This window comes from Haliotis rufescens, unplaced genomic scaffold (assembly GCF_023055435.1).
Source record: "Haliotis rufescens isolate VD_foot unplaced genomic scaffold, xgHalRufe1.0.p SCAF_2, whole genome shotgun sequence".
NCBI lineage: Eukaryota > Metazoa > Mollusca > Gastropoda > Lepetellida > Haliotidae > Haliotis > Haliotis rufescens.
The window spans coordinates 78,094,787-78,117,110 of NW_025963890.1; the positions used below are offsets into that span (position 1 = coordinate 78,094,787).

General features: G+C 40.2%; 1 protein-coding gene and 1 long non-coding RNA gene across 2 annotated transcripts in view; both read right to left on the minus strand.

The window, feature by feature from the left end:
• The window catches only part of LOC124122786 (receptor-type tyrosine-protein phosphatase epsilon-like), a 93,009-nt gene that overhangs the window by 14,228 nt on the left and 56,457 nt on the right, over nt 1–22,324 (minus strand). The window contains exon 9 of the mRNA XM_048400613.1: nt 6,242–6,359. Within this exon, the coding sequence (XP_048256570.1) occupies nt 6,242–6,359 (118 nt within the window). The remainder of the gene's footprint in view (nt 1–6,241; nt 6,360–22,324) is intronic.
• LOC124125744 lies at nt 12,675–14,567 on the minus strand. Its single transcript, XR_007222375.1, has 3 exons — nt 14,491–14,567; nt 13,097–13,294; nt 12,675–12,893 (listed from the first exon to the last, which is right to left on the minus strand). It is a non-coding gene; the product is annotated as an uncharacterized LOC124125744 (long non-coding RNA).

Here is a 22,324-nt window from a genome sequence, read left to right on the forward strand (position 1 = left end):
AAACTTATTGGATGTCACGTGTCTCTGTAACACTCAAATATTTCAAAATATATTTATCGTTTCGGGATATTATAACCCGTGTTTGGTTTCTCAACTGATAACTTAGTTTGTTTCAGTTGTTTCACATAGGTGTCAAGTCTCAAAGGTCAGCTGAGAAAGCCCACGTGACAACTCTTTTCATAATGTCCACGGTTCTTTAAAAAAATCCATTGAGTTAGATAACAATGAGCAATCAATCAATGTTATATCGGCTTTGAACAAAGTATGTTGTTTAGTAAGCATACACATGTAAACGCTTACTTTTGACAAATCCACTGTGCAAAATAATAGTGATTATTCAATCAACGTAATTTCTGCTGATCATTTGATGGCGAGGAATGATGGTGATCACGCCTCTTGCAGGGCTGAAACGGGCATATTATATAACATACATTTCACCTCACTTCAAACCGGGATTCGGTTTAAACCTGGATTTGAATTGAATAAATACCCCAGACACACGAAATGCCTAATGGGAACCTTTATCAGGTAATCTGAGTGGTGCCTCCAGTTCTTATACCTGTAATAAATTAACTGAGCATCAATTGAATGACGACAAATACACAAGTGTAGGGTTATACCAGAAAACATGGATGACAACAAGGGAGTAGTTTACCCACGCAATCCGAAATCCGAAAATGCTTTCACTGCATGGATACACCAGGGGTATTTCCAAATAACGACATCCGATGAGCTTCTGTCGTTCTTTTTGTCTGTTTGTTTAGGCTGAAGAAATTTATTAACATGCGCCCTTTGTCCAAATCGTCATAGATCACGGGTAACCAATCAGTGTTGAAAAATGCGTAAAACAAATATTGCCTCCAAGTTTATTTAGCTGTCCTTGCAGACGGTAGCCTAGTCTCTTGTCACGCTCAGTTGCGTTAGCGAGCAAAATCGACTCACGGCAGCTAGTGTGCCCAAGCGGCCAATGTCAGACTGCCGAGAAGAAGCTAGAGATTAGCGGCTTTAAACACAACTCACTCACTGATTTCAGTGATTCAAATCCGATAACACACTCGCGAGTAATCAGAACCTCTCTTACTTTCTTAAACATGTTCGAGCTCAAATTAATGAATTGAGTTGTTTACAAATATCAAACGATGCATGGAACCCATGTCGCCAATATCTTCTCTATCCAGGGAATATTTACCAGAAACAGTGTCAAAAGAAAACCAAATCACTCTTTTGCGAAAAGCGTTTTTGTAAAACGATAGCCAATGAAGCGTGTTGATTGGTAAAACAATAGAGGATTATAGGGGCCGTCTCACAGGCAAGTGAGCGAAGCTCACAATGGTGAGCAGAGGTTTCAGCTCCACAGGATCCCAAACAACCAACCAGGTCGAAGGCTGACATTCTAATAAAAGTAAGCCGGGTCCGACCAGGTGCTATAAGCGTACGCATAGACAACAAAGGCTCACATTTGAACCGACTGTCGACGCTCATTCATCGTCATGTATATCATGATGTAATTAGGGTATTGTCATTAAAGCTTCGCGCCCGTCTGTTAGTTCTGTTAGTGAGACTACATCGTTACCGATTACATAAGCTTTGTATTGATATGTTTATCGAGACCAGTCAAAGTACGTGAGGGGTGTAAGAATGTTTTAATGCCTCACCGTCACACGAAATGAAAACCGGAGTCACTCGAATGGTTTAAGTAAGACGGTGACAATAAATAAGGGCGTCATGAGGGTCACACTTTACAGACAGCGATAGTCAATTTACGTCAGACCTCTATACAACGTTAACATATGCTCCGATTAAATCCGGGGCGCATTTAAATATTATTGTCTTATCAGCAGCATATTGGGTGAATTATAACTATAACTGTCGGATGCTAAACGTAAGTTAGGGACATAATCTAGAATATTTAAGACTTTAAAAATGATAATTTAGTTGATTTTATTTCGATAATAATTTTTATTATTATGAATACCTCCTTAACGAATATCTAATATCCGACAGAAGATTGCATCTCGCTTTAAAGTGCATTCTATCCCCGGCAGTTTGATTTTTGCAATTTTTGCACATACGAATGCTGGTCACCACTCCGTAACAATTGATGCGATGGAATTTGTGGATTAGCCTTCAAATGTTATTACTGTAGAATATCACTTTTTGTAAGAATTATGAAGTGGACATTTGGAGGCGTCTCAGGACATCTTTCATGATGTGTTTTCTAGCATTCACCACTAATTATAACAGGAAATTGGAAACATGTATAGACTGCCTGGCTGTAGATAGGATTTGTGATCTTAACAATTACCGGGTGTGACAAAGTATACATGATCTCATTAGGGGATACCAAGGGTATCAGTTTAATATTAGAGGACGTTGGTAGTGAATACGTAATAGCATGTCGATTTCTAATCCTGTCTTTCTCTGTGGGTAATCCTTTCAAAAATGTGTCTTTACATGAAGGACAGCTGAACAAAGAGTAAAATCTATTTCCCATGTCACTTCCAGCTGGTGACATGTAGTGAACTTGACATGTGATGATGACTTTTCATGTTTATATTATAATAGTTTGTCAAACTGTAAATGAAACTGTAATATAAATTATTAATATATTTAATGTGAGGAAATGTCAGTACGGGATAATGTCCGAGTAGGGGACTGTCAGTGTGGAGGAAATGTCCTACTCTCCTTAAATATATGGTGTGGTACATAAAAAATAAGCCAACAATCCCGCGTTGTAAATGTTCCTATTTTAGAACGTAATATGTGGCAATGAGTATGATAACCTTTTTATTCAGATCTTCGGAGAGGCAGCAGCAGAAGCCAGCACTGGCTTGTTTTGTCCTATCCGTTTTACAAAACGTTATAAAACAGTGTCAAACCATACCTACATTGTTTTGTGTGATGGATGATACAGGTACATGTTATCTCGTCTTCTTAACATTCACTTACTTCATTAGTGCAGGCGCACACGTATAACTAAACACAACGACATGAGAAACATATTTTCATGACCTTTAGCCAAGAGGTCCTTGTCAAGTATAGCCCTCCCTCCTTTAGTGAACATTAATAAACAACCGGCATCGATACATAACATGTTCTCTGGTCTCGAATCCAACGTAACAAGTTAATTAAATACTGCGTAGCAATCCTATTTCAGTGAAGGAATGTTAAGAACAAGACGACAAAATGTCTGCATAGTGTAATGTGTTTGAAGTCATTGTTCTATATTCTAAGCAAACACGATACCACAGGGTATGTGAGATGTTGCTGACGAAGAAATATGATCTTGTGTCAATTCAATTCAATTCTTTATTTCAATTCAATTCTTTATTTCAATTCAGTTCTTTATTTTTCAGTATAGCCATAGGCCCACGTACAAATACTCACTGAAAAATACAGTTTAGATCTTGTGTCGCAAATAGATGGTAATCCTTAATCCTCGCACAAACCTATCGAGATCGTTCATATCTGTTGCGCTTCCGTCCTAATGACCATGAGTATTACATATGTTCTTAAATGTAAAAACGTCTTAAATGCCACTGGTTAACGCTACTATTCAATTGTCTGCACAGCTGAATCTACCCTACTCCTAATGAATACAATCTGCTGGAAGGTGGATTTCATCTTCCACGTTTATGATGTTATGTAACGCATGACTCTTCCTGTTATTTCGTGCACCTGCTTAGCATTGTGAGAAGACAATGTAATTAACTATCCGAGTTGTCTCGCTATAAGTTACATAATAAACTGTGGGGTGCTTTTTTCTATTGGAGTAGATATTCTGAGTATATTCATTGTGAATAATGCTGCAGTCTGGTTCGCTCTCGAATGTCTAGAGAATAAAGAATTCATCAAATCACAACTATATCTGCAGACCCCGCCACCAAAAACCCTAATCCTTTCAGATTCATTAAGTGGGCTCCAGGCTATAAACAAAACTAAAACCACAAAAAAGCGCCCAAAACTAATACAACGGATAATTAAAAGCGTCAACAATCTACGTATACAAGGTAAAGACATAGAAATAGTACGGATCCCTGCCCACGTTGGAGTGTTTGGCAACTAACACGCAGACAAAGCAGCCAAATCAGCTCTAAAATAAGAAGAAGTAAGCATCAACCTACCAATGTACAAAAATTAAATTAAAAGTAACAAAAAAAGTAGCAAAATAACTATCAGAAATAACTAAACTACCAACAGGCCACACTAAGTTAAACTCCCACCTACACCAAATTTTAAAAAAAACACCAATCCGGGAAATGCCCCCACTGCAACTTAAAAGAAACTCCTGAACACGTAATACTATATTGCACACAGTACCAGCAACATAGAACAACACTCCAATCCACACTAAACTGCAACAATCAAATGATACTAGCAACGGTACTAAACCCCCTAAATGACTTACAAACCTTTAAAGCACTAGGCATATATCTAATCAAAACAGGCCTACTCGGCCGCATCTGACAAAGTACAACAAACAAGCTGCCAATAAACCTTAAAATTCTAGGGGCGGTCGGGTAGCCTAGTGGTTAAGGCGTTCGCTCGTCACGCCGAAGACCCGGGTTCGAATCCCGACATGGGTACAATGTGTGAAGCCCATTTCTGGTGTCCCCCGCCGTGATATTCCTGGAATATTGCTAAAAGCGGCGTAAAACCAAACTCACTCACTCACTCACTTAAAATTCTAAACCTACAAAAACACACTTAGAACTACAACTACTAAAACTACATTTAGTCCCCCCTCCACCTTTTGCATGGCATATTTCAAAATTCCAAATTTGTTATCCAAATTAAGTAAACAACCCTAAAAGCCCCCCTAGGTTGCCCAACCTTCTCGGACATACCCTTTTCGACCAAACACTAAATGGCCTGGCGGGCCCGTGCGCGAAATACGCATGTGTCGGAAAGCGCACGTTAAAGTCCCAATTTAAGTAAGTAAGTAAGCAGACCCCGGGTATCTCAGACACTCGACATGTGTATACGTGCATCAACTTTTCCACAAACCAAGTGTAGCAGTAGTTTGTCTGATTAACGAGCAGAAACTCATATTACAACTTACCACTATGTGGAACAGATAAACAACACAGTATTTGACCTATCATTTTAAAACTGTCTATGTATCATGTCTTTGAAAATCATTTACAAGTTCAACACATAAGGAAGACTTCTTTAATTTGGGGAACACAATGTTTCGGAGTGTACACTTACTCCTTCACCTGATGAAAGAGTAAATATTACTTCGAAACATTGTGTTCCTCATAATAAAGTTACCATCCATAAATTCTCTTCCTTACATGTATGTATCATCCGTGTATCACCTGGTTTCTACTTCGTTTTGAGGAAAGTTATTCCGTTTTCATAAGCACATCAAACCGAAATGTATTTTCATATATTTAATTTTGAATGCTAAATGCTAAACAGAGGCTGTGATGGCCGCTGTTAACACTCAGCATTTCAGGCATTTACGGACGAACGCAAGTCCTTATTGTGTATGAATCAGATGAACTGAGGACCAAAATCGGGGTGAATCTAGAAAAAAAAGTGTATTCAGGCACCACTGGGAATTGCGTTCTCATACACTACTCCCAATTCCGAAGACTATTGATAACTTATACAAATGAGTTACACACATCATAAAATATAAACATTTGTCAATGAATTTCTTATTGATTAATATAGAATAGGTCATGCATCCTTGCGGAAAAAATACAGTTTTAAGAACATATCCATGTAAAGCTTTATACTGTTAATGGACCTACCACCTACACCTCTTTAAATATAACACGAGCAACAGGCTTATACGAGTATAGCTCCAGGTTAGATTGAACATACATCCGACATACTCGTACATAGGGAAGTAACGCACGACAGCATTTCTGAAGTGTACATGCACTGTACCAATATGGCGCCACTTTCTCGGCACCATTACCGACTTTTGCGACACTATCGCGCCATTTTCACGGCACTATCGGGGCACTATCGCGCCACTTTCACGGCACTATTGCGGCACTATCACGGCACTTTTGCGCCACTTACGCGAAACTTCGCGGCATTAGCGCGCAACTTTCGCGGCATTTTCTAGCCACTTTCGCGGTATTATCGCGCCACTTTCGAGTCACTTTCGCGATACTTTCACGGCACTATCGCGAACGTATAGCGAAATAGTTTCGCGATACAGGGGAAGTGACTTTTGAAATGTAGTGTATGTATGTGTCCATTTTCATAAAAGTGCACCTACCTGTAAAACATAACACCTATCACAGCAAGTACAACCACGACCACTGCTAACACGCCACCAACGATACCACCAATCGTAGCTCCGTTTGAGTCGTCGGATTGAGGAGTTGAAACAGTCACTGAAATAATAATGACCCTGAGTGGGTGTGCAAGTTCAGTTATATCATGGCAGTGTCAGATTATTGTGGAAGGAAAAATATAACCTTAATGCTGATGTGACAATTTGTTGATTGAAATTAGATGAATATACATGAATGCATGAATGCATGTTGAATATGATTATTGATAATTGATTAAAGTTTATTAATTACATATTAATCCAATTTTGAAATAGTACGTGTGTAATTTCAAACTTGTTAATTAAATTTATTGGAATATATATAAAAATGAACGTTTCAGTAACACCATCAACAAATGCACCAAGTGTCACATCACATACTTCGTGTGCAATGTCCACCTTTAACATCTTGACATCACATACCACTCTGAGTATGAATTCAGAGTTGAATTGTATAAACCAAAGGGAAAATACAAGTCATTATTTTCGCTGTAAGATCATTGTTGACTGAACCATCTGGGGTAGATATTCAATTTAAAAACACGGTCTGTTTTAATGTTGTTTTATCAAGGTTACAAAACGTTTTATGGTAGACATATGGAGGATATTTCAAAATTTGACGCATCAGTGTCAAAACTGATGTCCGATGCAATTCCCTATTTGAGTTGTACCATATGTTCCCGTGTTGTTGTTTTTACGGTGAACAAATGACTTTTCTTTGATTGTCTGCTGTGACGGGTGCCACTGCTGGGGCAAGATACGCTCACCTTTTCGCGAACATCTGGTATCATCCCTTTTGATGTTGATTCATAAACATATTTTCATGATCTAGTTGGTATTATACAATCGACTCTCCTGTTAGAAGAGATTTCTTCTGAATGTTGACAGGATTTTGTTGCTTTTATTTAGACTGTTTCGTCTGTCATATCACGTAAGCTGTATGTCTGAATATACATTTTGCACTTTTTTATTTTATTTAAGAAGTTACCACCAGATTCAAACATTACCTCCCTGAGAACAAGAAGACACATTTGGAAAATGCGGGTTAGAAATAAAACCCAAAGACATGAAAGCGTCCTGTGCATGACGATACACGTGAGCAGAAAGAGAATTCCACAGGCTGTAATAATGGGATTCCCAACATTCAGCACTAATAAAAGTAGTCAACTTCGGTGGGCGTGACTTAATTTTTTACATTCATTGGGAAATGAATGCAATAACACATGACAAATTCAGCTATTCAAAATGCATGAATTACAATGAACACGACGACTTTTATTACTCATGAATAACGTGATTCAAGGGGTAAAATGTGAGTAAAAATGAAAGCTTGGACTATCAATAAATGTGTCATGAGTTTACATTCGATCATATTATATCCACAAAGAATTTTCCTTTCCACACAGCTCTAACCTGTTGTGCAATCGACATCTTTCCATCCGGGACTGCAGCCTCCTTTACACGATCCAGTCACGTGATCACATACAGATTGGGGCGTGTCTCTACAATGTCTGGCTGAGCAGCTTCTTGTGCAGTTCTCTCCATACGTATCGACGCATTCTTCAAAGAAACATATGTTGTGTCTGCATTCCTAATATGTTTGTGCTGGGTTTATTCAAATTATTGAATGGGGCGGTCGGGTAGCCTAGTGGTTAAAGCGTTCGCTCGTCACGCCAAAGATCCAGGTTCTATTCCCAACATGGGTACAATGTTTGAAGCCGATTTCTGGTGTCCCCCGTCGTGATATGGCTGGAATATTGCTAAAAGCGGCGTAAAACCATACCCACTCAAATTATTGAAGTTATTTTACAGAATACAGCTGTTTAAAATGCTGGTCTACATATACAACATATACCCGTGTATCCTTACCCTGTGTGTAGTCCGGTGTTTGGTAGCCTGCCAGACATCCACCTGAACATTCACCAGTTGCATTGCTACAGCTGGAGGTGTTGTCCATACACATTCTGTCTGTGCATCGCTTGGAGCAGTTTCGTCCGTATTCTCCCATTGGACATGCTGAAACAGCAGATACAGAGACTATGAATTTAATTTCATGAATCAATTAAATTGTGTAAAATACGTTCATAAAAGTTAAAAATTCCACTAATGTTGAAATTACAGAAAGGAATTCATTCAAATGCTTGAAGAAATGTTTGTGAATGTAAAGCAAAGTCCAAAAGAAAGCATACCAAGAATTTGAAAGACTGTGAAAGAAAACCAGAAGCATGTATTATATCAATATGTATATATTTCACTGGAGTTGTGAACATAATGTGTAAAACTGCTCATGTTATCCAAAGATAATCTTTGCAACTAAATGAGACACAAAGACACACTGGGTTAGAAACCACTGTCACGACATACCGAATATGTCCACAGTGTGCATTAATGCACGCCTGAACACAACGACGCACCGATTACGTCAAACGTCCAATAACGTTTGAGGATATCCGCTGCTGTTCCTCAAAAAGACATTGTTCCAATTCTTGACGGTTGTCTGGAGCCATTGGTCGCCTTTTGATCTGTCAGTCAAGGTGATGCCATGAATGTTTGATGAACGTGCCAGCCAGGGTGAAAAGTGAATGTTCGCGTTGTTCAGCAAGTTTTGTGTTAGCCCTGTGGTATGCAGTCTAGCATTGTCTTGCTGAAGACAATACTATGTGGCTGTTGCTGAAGGAATATCCAAACTTCACCCCCATATCTCAAGGCATTCAGGTTACACTGATAATAACGAACCTCATTTTGACATCACCTCAGATACCTTCCCAGACCATGATGGTACCGCCTCCAAATGGTTGAACTTGCTGAACAAAATCAAGCGTGTGTACCTTCTCGTCTGAAAACTCGCTGCAGACTAAAATTTCTGTACACACAAGACCTACTCTCATTGTAAAACATGACGCATCCCCAGTCTAGCACTAGGATTTTTTTTGCTTTTATTTAGACTGTTTCGTCTGTCATATCACGTAAGCTGTATGTCTGAATATACATTTTGCACTTTTTTATTTTATTTAAGAAGTTACCACCAGATTCAAACATTACCTCCCTGAGAACAAGAAGACACATTTGGAAAATGCGGGTTAGAAATAAAACCCAAAGACATGAAATTTTTGGAACCCAGGCGAGCGGACAAAAAACAGTCGAGCGAGCATGCACGTTAACTGTTTCATTCCTTCTCGGTCTTCAGTCTCAAATGGTAGTTTGGACAATGAATATGCATGCATTTCGCAAAGCGTCCTGTGCATGACGTTACACGTGAGCAGAAAGAGAATTCCACAGGCTGTAATAATGGGATTCCCAACATTCAGCACTAATAAAAGTAGTCAACTTCGGTGGGCGTGACTTAATTTTTTACATTCATTGGGAAATGAATGCAATAACACATGACAAATTCAGCTATTCAAAATGCATGAATTACAATGAACACGACGACTTTTATTACTCATGAATAACGTGATTCAAGGGGTAAAATGTGAGTAAAAATGAAAGCTTGGACTATCAATAAATGTGTCATGAGTTTACATTCGATCATATTATATCCACAAAGAATGTTTCCTTTCCACACAGCTCTAACCTGTTGTGCAATCGACATCTTTCCATCCGGGACTGCAGCCTCCTTTACACGATCCAGTCACGTGATCACATACAGATTGGGGCGTGTCTCTACAATGTCTGGCTGAGCAGCTTCTTGTGCAGTTCTCTCCATACGTATCGACGCATTCTTCAAAGAAACATATGTTGTGTCTGCATTTCTAATATGTTTGTGCTAGGTTTATTCAAATTATTGAATGGGGCGGTCGGGTAGCCTAGTGGTTAAAGCGTTTGCTCGTCACGCAGAAGACACAGGTTCTATTCCCAACATGGGTACAATGTGTAAAGCTCATTTCTGGTGTCCCCCGTCGTGATATGGCTGGAATATTGCTAAAACCTGCGTAAAACCATACCCACTCAAATTATTGAAGCTATTTTACAGAATACAGCTCTACATACACAACATACACCCGTGTATCCTTACCCTGTGTGGAGTCCGGTGTTTGGTAGCCTGCCAGACATCCACCTGAACATTCACCAGTTGCATGGTTACAGCTGGAGGTGTTGTCCTTACACATTCTGTCTGTGCATCGCTTGGAGCAGCGTCGTTCGTAATAACCCATTGGACATGCTGAAACAGCAGATACAGAGACTATGAATTTAATTTCATGAATCAATTAAATTGTGTAAAATACGTTCATGAAAGTTAAAATTCCACTAATGTTGAAATTACAGTAAGGAATTTATCCAAATTCTTGAAGAAATGTTTGTGAATGTAAAGTTCCAAGAATTTGAAAGACTTTGAAAGAAAACCATTAGTATCTATACTATCTATCTATCAATATGCATATATTTCATTAGAGTTGTATTTTTCATTGGTGTTGTGAACATAATGTGTAAATCTGCTCATGTTATCCAGACAAAATCTTTACGACTGACTGAGACACAAAGACACACGGGGGTAAAAATCACTGTCACGAAATACCGAATATGTCCACCGTGTTCATTAATGCACGCCTGAACACGACGATGCACCGATGACGTCAAACGTCCAATAACGTTGGAGGTAATCCGCTGCTGTTCCCCAAGGAGACATTGTTCCAATTCTTGGCGGTTGACATGAGCCATTGGTCGTCTTTAGATCTATTGGTCAAGGTGGTTCCATAATTGTTCAATGGGGTAACATCAGGAGAACGTGCCAGCCAGGGTGAAAAGTGAATGTTCGCGTTGTTCAGAAAGTTTTGTGTTTGCCTTGTGGTATGCGGTCTCGCATTGTCTTGCTGAAGACAATACCATGTGGCTGTTGCTGAAGGAATAATCAAACTTCACCCCCATATCTCTGGGCATTCAGGGTACACTGATGATAACGAGCCTCGTTTTGACATCACCTCAGATACCTTCCCAGACCATGATGGTACCGCCTCCAAATGGTTGAACTTGCTGAACACATTCAAGCACCTGCACCTACTCGTCTAAAAACTCGCTGCAGGCCATAATTTCTGTACACACAAGATCTGCTCTCATTGTAGAACATGACGCGTACCCAGTCTAGCACATGCCAAAATCGAACTCACCTGGCCCATGACAACCTGTCACGTTGGTGTTGACGAATTAACATCAATCTGTGGTAGAGTCAACATGTTCTGATACCACGTTTTCTTCATCTCCTATACACTGTCTGTCCCAGTGTCATCAGTGTAGTTACCGCCGCTGTAATGAAGGGGTTTGGGCGATGAATGGTCCGAGTGTGATGGTCTTCAGTGGGCGTGGTCTGCCGATTCTACTCGTGTCTGATGTATGTCCTGTCTGTTGTAAACGTTGCCACAATCTGGTAATGTTGACACAGATGCATCGAAACGCTCTTGCATCTGTATAGTGGTTAAACGTGGCATATTTTCTTGGTGGATTTGGTTGATGTGTTCATGACGGGCCGTGTCACCAGTTTTATGCATTACTTTTGTACGCGCATTTCGTTCTTCATAGTCCAAAGTCGCTGTGGCTAAATGCACGATTTTCAGTAAATGGTAATTTTATCCTGTTTTGTTTTGTTTTGTCACTGAAAACATTCTACTGTATTTGTGCGACATATTAATGTCTTAATTTATATTGAACTGGAAAACATCTGAGTTAGTATAGCTTCATTTTAGAAATTAGTTCAGTTCAATTTTATGTATTTCTATTCTACTAAACGGTGTTTATTCAAGTTTTCTTCTCGGGTAATTTCTTTGTTTAACTCACTGGTGTTGCAACTGTTGCCCCTCCAGCCTGACATACAAATTCCACTCGGACAGATACCGCTGACGTAGTTGCACACCTCACCGTTACAGTGGCAGTAGTTGTCACAGACAGAGCCGAAAGTACCAGGACTGCACACTGTCAAATGGATGTTTGATTCTTACACCACAGTACATTGAGTTTTACATGTATTTTATGGGTTTCTATGACCACGAAAGCGAAGACATGACACATATGTATAGATTATTAAACATGATGAGGACAAACTGAACCTATTTCACGCATTGATGTTCTTATCTTAACATAAAGTTACATATTTGATTGAGAACATGTGGCACTGGTAAAGCGAGGTGCAGCATAGATCATGATTGACGGATACTTCTTTTCGAAAACATGCATGAAGGGACAAATTACAAATCGATAAATTTGCAGCAAAGTTCAGTAACAACACTTTATGTTGCTTGTTGAGTTAATGTATGTGTGGTCATGATGATAGCTTGCCAGTCGCTGCTTTTAATTAATGTAAAATCATTGCTTAGATCATTGCTGTGCTTAGAGCACCGATAGTACTATTACAAAATATGTCACAGTAGTGTCAGCTTACCATCAACTTCTACCTCACAAAAGTCAAGTACAGGCAGACTGTCCCAATCATTGTGCACTGTTGTGTAAAGTAAAATGTAGCGCCCCGTGCTAGAGCAAGGTGCCCGTGTGACGTCAGCAATGCCACTTCCATCACTTCCTCCTATCACGTTGTAGCAGTTGTGACCCCTGGGGGCATCAGTGGAGTTGGTCACGTACACCTGGATACCATTCCTTCTTGGTTTGTCTGGAATAATTGCTTCAATAAAGTTACAGGAAGGGAATCGCACATATATAGCCACATGAACGTATTCAACACTGTCTTTAAGAAAAAAGTACGTTTATTACCCAAATTGATGAACGTTGTATAAACATTACCCAGACAACAATAGATTCCCACAAACTAATAACTAACGCAGCATTATCGATTGCAGATGACAATAAACTCACAGTCAGTTCTGAAGTAGATGGTGACCTCACGTATCAGCACTGTGTCATTGAGATCCACACGCCACCAGTTGGGGTTGCTGGGCGCTGTCTCTATACAGACAGAATACGAGTGTGCAGCAGTGCTTCCGTCTGTAGCTATGGATGACGGCCAGGGACCCTCTCCACTGGATGATGTTACTTTCGTCCTCGCAACATTATCTGGAAAATGCATGAACAAGATACTTCTTTCAATTTATTGAATTTGTTTGTATTCGATATCGAGAGTCAGCGGTGTTCCGCAGAATCTGGTCTCTTTTATTGCCTTACATTAAGACTTCTGCCCATTAACTAGACTTACATACATCACACATATTTCACATTCTTTAATACAACACCAGACTTGTTATGGGCGGATTGCTGGCTGTTTCACATTCCAGGGGTTTGATTTCTTTTGTTAGAAACAGGCTTTTTCTTTCTTGTCACAACAACGCGCATACATTTGAAAGCTAACTCTCTGGGTTAAAGGACCGTTGTTTGTCTGGTTGAGGTAATACATACAGGCATTGCACACATACGATTGTTTGGTATGTCCTGTATACCGAGATCCAAAGAGTTTGTTTCTTGCTTTGTGAAATCGACACAGACAAAAATGCTATCTGAAATAGTTTCTTAATAAGCGATCAAAAATATGTATTGTAATTGAATCAAGGCCATTAAATATATTGGAATTGAAAAGGAGGAGAACCATTTTTGCGGATGGATAGTTTAATTAACTTACTACATACGCGCGTCAATATTGGAACAGGGCTAAAATATTTGGTTTTGTTTGATAAAATCTGATGGTAAACAGAGGTCGTACATGTAATATTATCCATCATTTTCTGCAACGTTTCGAGTTAGAAACATGAGATCCAAGGCATAAAATGAGACGAAGGCAACACCTGAAATATATTACAGATAACGCAACAATGTCACAACGCGAGAATGCAACAATTCCTGAAACCATTTTTTTATTTACGCATTGAGGTGAAAAGAGCGTGTCTTCCGTATCTCTCACACATTTCATTACATCAAGACCAGTTTTCTTGTGAACATCACTCATCACCCCGGATTCCGAGCCTAGGCTCATCTCGGAAGATTGACCACTGTCGCCGCTTGGTGAATAAACTATTATCACTTTTGCTTTCACCGCGGTATTTTTGTATTTGATACTGACCACTGCCATCATAAAATATACTGCCATTCAGTATTGTACTACTACTAGTGTGTACTGTCATTGTAATTGCTTTGCAGTAATTTGTATTGATTTGTAAACCTAGTGAATTTTGTTATACATTTGTTGATTGTATACCACTTGTTGGATGTTTGTTGATTGTCAGTGTAATGTCAGTAGTTGTGCAGCTATAGTAACATACGTTTCTGACATGTCGGACCAGACCATCCTGTATCACAAACTGTCTGACTGCAGCCGGAAGTAGAATCACACTTGTCTTGGTGGCAGTTACACCTGTAGCCACACTGGAAACCGTACGTACCGTTAGGACAGCTGCCTTTAACAGAAGTATTATATCAGAGATAGACAGTGACACTCTTAGACGTATGTACAATCAGGACAGCTGTCTGTAACAGAAGTATTTTATAAGAGATAGACAGTGACATTGGTAGCCATATGTGCCGTTAGGACAGCTGCCTGTAACATAAGTATTATATCAGAGATAGCCAGTGACGTTGGTAGTTGTATGTACCATCAGGACAGCTGCCTGTAACAGAAGTATTGTATCAGAGATAGACAGTGACGTTGGTAGTTGTATGTACCATCAGGACAGCTCCCTGTAACAGAAGTATTGTATCAGAGATAGACAGTGACACTGGTAGATGTATGTACCATCAGGAGAGCTGCCTGTAACAGAAGTATTGTATCAGAGACAAACAGTGACACTGGTAGCCGTATGTACCATCAGGACAGCTGCCTGTAACAGAAGTATTGTATCAGAGATAGACAGTGACACTGGTAGCCATATGTGGCGTTAGGACAGCTGTCTGTAACAGAAGTATTATATCAGAGATAGACAGTGACACTGTTAGCCGTATGTACCATTAGGACAGTTGCCTGTTACAGATGTATTGTATCAGAGACAAACAGTGACACTGGTAACCGCATGTACCGTTAGGACGGCTACCTGTAACAGAAGTATTATATCAGAGAGACAGTGACACTGGTAGCTGTATGTACCATCAAGACAGCCGCCTGTAACAGAAGTATTATATCAGTAATAGACAGTGGCACTGGTGGCCGTATGTACCATGAGGAAATCTACCTGTGACAGACGTATTATATCAGTAATAGACAGTGACACTGGTAGCCATATGTGCCGTTAGGGCAGCTACCTGTAACAGATGTATAAGATCAGAGATAGACAGTAACACTGGTGGCCGTATGTACCGTTAGGACAGCTGCCTGTAACAGAAGTATTATATCACCGATAGACAGTGGCACTGGTAGTTGTATGTGCCGTAAGGACAGCTGCCTGTAACAGAAGTATTATATCGGAGAGACAGTGACACTGGTAGCTGTGTGTACCATTAGGACAGCTGCCTGTAACAGACGTATTATATCAGAGATAGATAGTGGCACTGGTAGTTGTATGTGCCGTAAGGACAGCTGCCTGTAACAGAAGTATTATATCAGGGATAGACAGTGACACTGGTAACCGTATGTACCGTTAGGACAGCTGCCTGTAACAGAAGTATTATAACAGAGACAGACAGTGACACTGGTAGCCATATTTGCCATTAGGACAGCTGTCTGTAACAAAAGTGTAATATCAGAGATAGCCAGTGACACTGGTAGCCATATGTGCCGTAAGGACAGCTGCCTGTAACAGAAGTATAATATCAGAGATAGACAGTGACACTGGTAGCCGCATGTACCGTTAGGACTGCTACCTGTAACAAAAGTATTATATCAGTAATAGACAGTGGCACTGGTGGCCGTAAGTACCATGAGGAAATCTACCTGTGACAGAAGTATTATATCAGAGATAGACAGTTACACTGGTGGCCGTATGTACCGTTAGGACAGCTGCCTGTAACAGAAGTATTATATCAGAGATAGACAGTGACACTGGTAGCCGTATGTACCGTGAGGACAGCTGCCTGTAACAGAAGTATTATATCACAGATAGACAGTGACACTGTTGCCCATATGTACCATTAGGACAGCTGCCTGTAACAGAAGTATTATATCAGAGATAGACAGTGACACTGGTAGCTGTATGTACCATCAGGACAGCTGCCGGTAACAGAAGTATAATATCAGAGATAGACAGTGACACTGGTGGCCGTATGTACCGTTAGGACAGCTGCCTGTAACAGAAGTATTATATCAGAGATAGACAGTAACACTGGTGGTCATATGTGCCGTTAGGGCAGCTGCCTGTAACAGAAGTATTATATCAGAGATAGACAGTGACACTGGTAGCCATATGTGCCTTTAGGGCAGCTGCCTGTAACAGAAGTATTATATCAGAGATAGACAGTGACACTGGTAGCCATATGTGCCTTTAGAGCAGCTGCCTGTAACAGAAGTATTATATCACAGATAGACAGTGACACTGTTGGCCATATGTACCATTAGGGCAGCTGCCTGTAACAGAAGTATTATATCAGAGATGGACAGTGACAATGGTGGCCATATGTGCCGTTAGGACAGCTGCCTGTAACAGAAGTATTGTATCAGAGATAGACCGTGACACTGGTAGCTGTATGTACCATCAAGACAGCTGCCTGTAACAGAAGTATTATATCAGAGATAGCCAGTGACACTGGTAGCCGTATGTGCCGTTAGGACAACTCTCTGTAACAGAAGTATTATATCAGAGATAGACAGTGACACTGCTAGCCGTATGTAGCATTAGGACAGTTGCCTGTAACAGAAGTATTGTATCAGAGACAAACAGTGACACTGGTAGCCGCATGTACCGTTAGGACTGCTACCTGTAACAAAAGTATTATATCAGTAATAGACAGTGGCACTGGTGGCCGTAAGTACCATGAGGAAATCTACCTGTGACAGAAGTATAATATCAGAGATAGACAGTGACACTGGTGGCCGTATGTACCGTTAGGACAGCTGCCTGTAACAGAAGTATTATATCAGAGATAGACAGTGACACTGGTAGCCGTATGTACCGTGAGGACAGCTGCCTGTAACAGATGTATAATATCAGAGATAGACAGTGACACTGGTGGCCGTATGTACCGTTAGGACAGCTGCCTGTAACAGAAGTATTATATCAGAGATAGACAGTAACACTGGTGGTCATATGTGCCGTTAGGGCAGCTGCCGGTAACAGAAGTATTGTATCAGAGATAGACAGTGACACTGGTAGCCATATGTGCCGTTAGGGCAGCTGCCTGTAACAGAAGTATTATATCACAGATAGACACTGACACTGTTGGCCATATGTACCGTTAGGGCAGCTGCCTGTAACAGAAGTATTATATCAGAGATAGACAGTGACATTGGTAGCCATATGTACCGTTAGGGCAGCTGCCTGTAACAGAAGTATTATATCAGAGATAGACAGTGACACTGTTGGCCATATGTACCGTTAGGACAGCTGCCTGTAACAGAAGTGTTGTATCAGAGATAGACAGTGACACTGGTAGCTGCATGTACCATCAGGACAGCTGCCTGTAACAGAAGTATTATATCAGAGATAGACAGTGACACTGGTAGCCGTATGTACCGTTAGGACAGCTTCCTGTAACAGACGTATTATGTAAGTGACTGGCAGAGACAGCGGTAGCTGTATGTACCATCAGGACAGCTGCCTGTAACAGAAGTATTATATCAGAGATAGACAGTGACACTGGTAGCCGTATGTACCGTTAGGACAGCTGCCTGTAACATATGTATTTTATCAGAGATAGACATTGACACTGGTGGCCGTATGCACTATCAGGAAATCTACCTGTAACAGAAGTATTATATCAGAGAGACAGTGACACTGGTAGCTGCATGTACCATTAGGACAGCTGCCTGTAACAGACGTATTATATCAGGGATAGACAGTGACACTGGTAGCCGTATGTACCATTAGGACAGCTGCCTGTAACAGACGTATTATACTAGCGATAGATAGTGGCACTGGTTGCCGTATGTACCGTTAGGACAGCTACCTGTAACAGAAGTATTATATCACAGATAGACAGTGACACTGTTAGCCGCATGTACCGTTAGGACTGCTACCTGTAACAGAAGTATTATATCAGTAATAGACAGTGGCACTGGTGGCCGTATGTACCATAAGGAAATCTACCTGTGACAGACGTATTATATCAGAGATAGACAGTAACATTGGTAGATGCATGTACCATCAGGACAGCTACATGTAACAGATGTATTATATCAGAGAGACAGTGACACTGGTAGCCGTATGTACCATCAGGACAGCTGCCTGTCACATGAGTATTATATCAGAGATAGACAGTGACACTGGTAGCCGTATGTACCATCAGGACAGCTGCCTGTCACATGAGTATTATATCAAAGATGGACAGTGACACTGGTAGCCGTATGTTCCATCAGAAAAATAATCGAAAAAAGTTTGTTGTGAGTATTCTTTCGTGAAAAAGGGCTTATGCTGAAGACTCTGGTAAAAAAAAATAATTAGCTAGAAAAAAATAGAAATTAATTCATGTATCTTCCAAAACAATATAAATAATTATACTCATAGTTTTAAATAAAACATTGTGTGGTTTTGTAGCTGTAGATAAATCCGATCCACATGCAATAGCCCTGGCCCCTCGATAGTGTGATAATGAACGCAGGATAAGGATCCAACATAGCAATAAATCAGCGACATAATCGATAGTAATCCTACATGGAGATATATGAAGTGTGAGGTAAATGGATATAAAACAAATTCATTATGAACTGTACTTGTATCAAAAGGCCATATTATTATATTTTAGTTCTACCGTAAATAGATGTGCATATTGTGTAAAACTGTGAGCATGCGCCAGTGTATGGTGTCTACTGCCTTATAAATATTCATTTATGTTAGCAGTAGTATTATCAATATTTTTAACTAGTCAGAATGAGGAGACAGGGTATCCCCCTGGTCGTGATAGTGATCAATAAAGCCATTCGGTAACCACTTTATTATTGACCAAAATCGGCACTCTCGACAGCCAGTTGCCTAAAGTGTATTTTCTGACCATAAATATTCTTTTTCAGCAACAAATTTGGGGCAGAACATAACCCCACGGAATGATTTCCATAAGAGAAACTGAAATGTTGGGATGATCAATGTCCAAGAAGCATGCGAAATATAACTAGTCCGCAAAAATCTCCACATTGATATTTCCAGGAAGTGAACGTCTTTTTTTTCCTAGCCTAAAAAGTAAAAACACTTGATCCCACCCGGAAGTCAAACCACTGATTCCTACCGAGAAGTGACACCACTAAATCCTACAAGGAATCCTAAAAAGAAGTGACAGCACTGAATCAAGCAATGAAGTGACAACATTGAATCCTACCAGAAAAAGACAACTCTGAATCCAACCAGGAAGTGAAAAAACTGAATCCTACAAGGAAGTGACAACATTGAATCCTGCAAAGGCGCGAGCGCTGAATCTATCCAGAAGCCCCGCGACACTGAATCCAACCAGGAAGGGACAGTGCTGAATTCTACCAGGAAGTGACAATTCTTAATCCTTCAAGGAAGTGGCAAAAACTGAATCCTACGAGAAAGTGAAGATTCTAAATCCAATCTGGAAGTGATAGCACTGAATTCTTACAAGAAGTGACAAAGCTTAATCCTACCAGTAAGTGGCAAATCTGAATCTCACCAGGAACTTACAACACTAATTCCTACTAAGAAATGGCAATACTGAATCCCACAAAGACATGACAGCACTGATTCCAACCAGGAAGTGACAACAGTGAAACACTGAATCCTGAGTACATTGCTTTAAATCATAACATAAGATTACTTGTTGCTGAAATATGTTTAAAAATTCTGCTTGGCTGTTACATTTTAATTTAACTTCTATTTTCAGGGCCCTTAGCAGCTTAAACAATATGGGATGTCACCGTCATGTTACCATCATGTTTTCTCTTGTCTCACATGCAAGAATATGTGTATTTCACAAAGCTTTATAAACCAGTGTTTGCTCGAAGCTCAAACGCAGGTCAATTTCTACCTATGCTTGACCATAAGCCATACCAGGTATTATATACTCTTCAAAAAAAGAAATGCAATACGGATATTTGGGCCATAACAGCAAAATAAGTAGACCAAGAGGTGCACAATGAAGAGTTTGAATGTGTTATAGTTTCAGTGAAAAAGTTCTCGGATCAAAATGAACACAACAAGGACATGCAAACCATTAGTCCGGAAACACATATGATTGGGAAAAATACATCCAGTGCATTAACAAAAGGGCCATGGAGGTGCAGCAGAACTATATTAAAGTGCAAGGTTTTTGATTGCCTGGCATCTGCATCAACCGAACAGTGACAGTTTAACAACATGCCAAGATTAACAGAAGTGCAGAGAAACAACGTCAAAGGCCGCTTGCATACCAGAGCATCCCGATCAGCTGTAGCCAGGTTTTTCAATGTAGCGCCAAGCACCATCACAAGGCTATGGGATCGGTTTCAACAGATCGCTACATTCGACTGCGCCACCTACGTGAAACCTGAACCACACCAACGAAATTCTCCTACCACACGTCCTCCCAATTGACGTATTTGAATAGATGACCTGTGACCCGATGGAGGACCTGTGGGATGAATTGGATAGACAGCTACGCCGACGTCATCAACAACCCCAGGCGTTGCAGCAGTTGGCTTTTGCGTTGCAGATCGATGGGTCTACCATAACCAAGGGCAGGAGATGTCAGGCCGCTATCGATTCATACGGGGAGCAAACGCGTTATTGATAATAGCTGACCTTCACTTTGGACTTTTCCTATGTCACGATAACTGAGGTGACAACGAGTGTTCTCTAAACAACATTTTGGCTCAATGCCTTCTGCGGTCCTCGTATAAATGTATTTTTCTACCTCGCACAAATCTGGCTTTGCGTTTTTGTTTTGAAGAGTATACTACTATTGATTATTGTCCCTTTTGTGAGCGCATGTTTACAACTCGGGTGACTAAGTGAATGTTTACAATTTGTAGACAAGAAGGCAGAAACTGAAGTGGGGCTGTCACATACCAGTACTAAAATGAAACTTTAGTACTGTGGTACATACACTTGGAGGGGTAGACGGGCCGTGTTGTGAGCACATATTTTGAGAACTGTCGGTAGAGGATATACTCATCATCACAAAGACAGCATTATACCATTTACTGTTTCTATGCATTGCACTCTTTTCATAACGTACTATTTTCCATAGGTATTCCTTAACAAGTGCTGGGCAAAGACTGTATATCAACTAGATAAGTCGAGGTGCGTCCTGTTAAAGAGTGTATAATTATTAACAACCTTTGGCTTGGCTCTAAGAACATGCATACATGTCCATTCCTCTGTTGATTCCAAAGCTCTATAAACATCCGTACGAAGAGACACATATTGTAGGGACCAGCAAATGTACCACCAAATCCGTCTCAGATATCAACCATAATATTTAATACAATCGAGAAAGGATTTTCTTCATATTCACCGAAGGTATTTGAGACAAGTAGACATAGATTTAATGCCGGTGGATTCACAAAAAAACTCAAAAGCTGAAATTTGCCTTCTCAGAAACGAACAAAACTAAATTTTGTCAAAACAATCCTTAGTGACGTGGTAACCATAGATTCAGTTACATATCTATCCACAGACGTTTAGGACAATTTGTCAAAAACAACAAATGATATTAGAAGTTTACTGAGAAAACAATTTGTGAAATGTTGGACTTCCTCATTGATAAGATCTATGTTAAATTTTGGGGTAAGATATTTATGGGCATCAAGTATGCTCCCCTTCTTGCGTCTTTTTATGCATCTGAATCGGATTTTCTTGTCCGATTATCAAAAATCTACATTTATGTGAATTCGGCCAAGAAGGTACATCGATAATCTGATATCCTTAATTCTACCATGAATTTGGAATTTACTCGATTCTGATTGGTCAATCAGAGGCTATTAAATCACAATAAACCCCCTCTGATTGAAACAGCTGGGTTGACGGCCGCATCACCGCGGAAGCTAATATCCATAGAATAGTACTATTCTCAGTCATTGTCGGT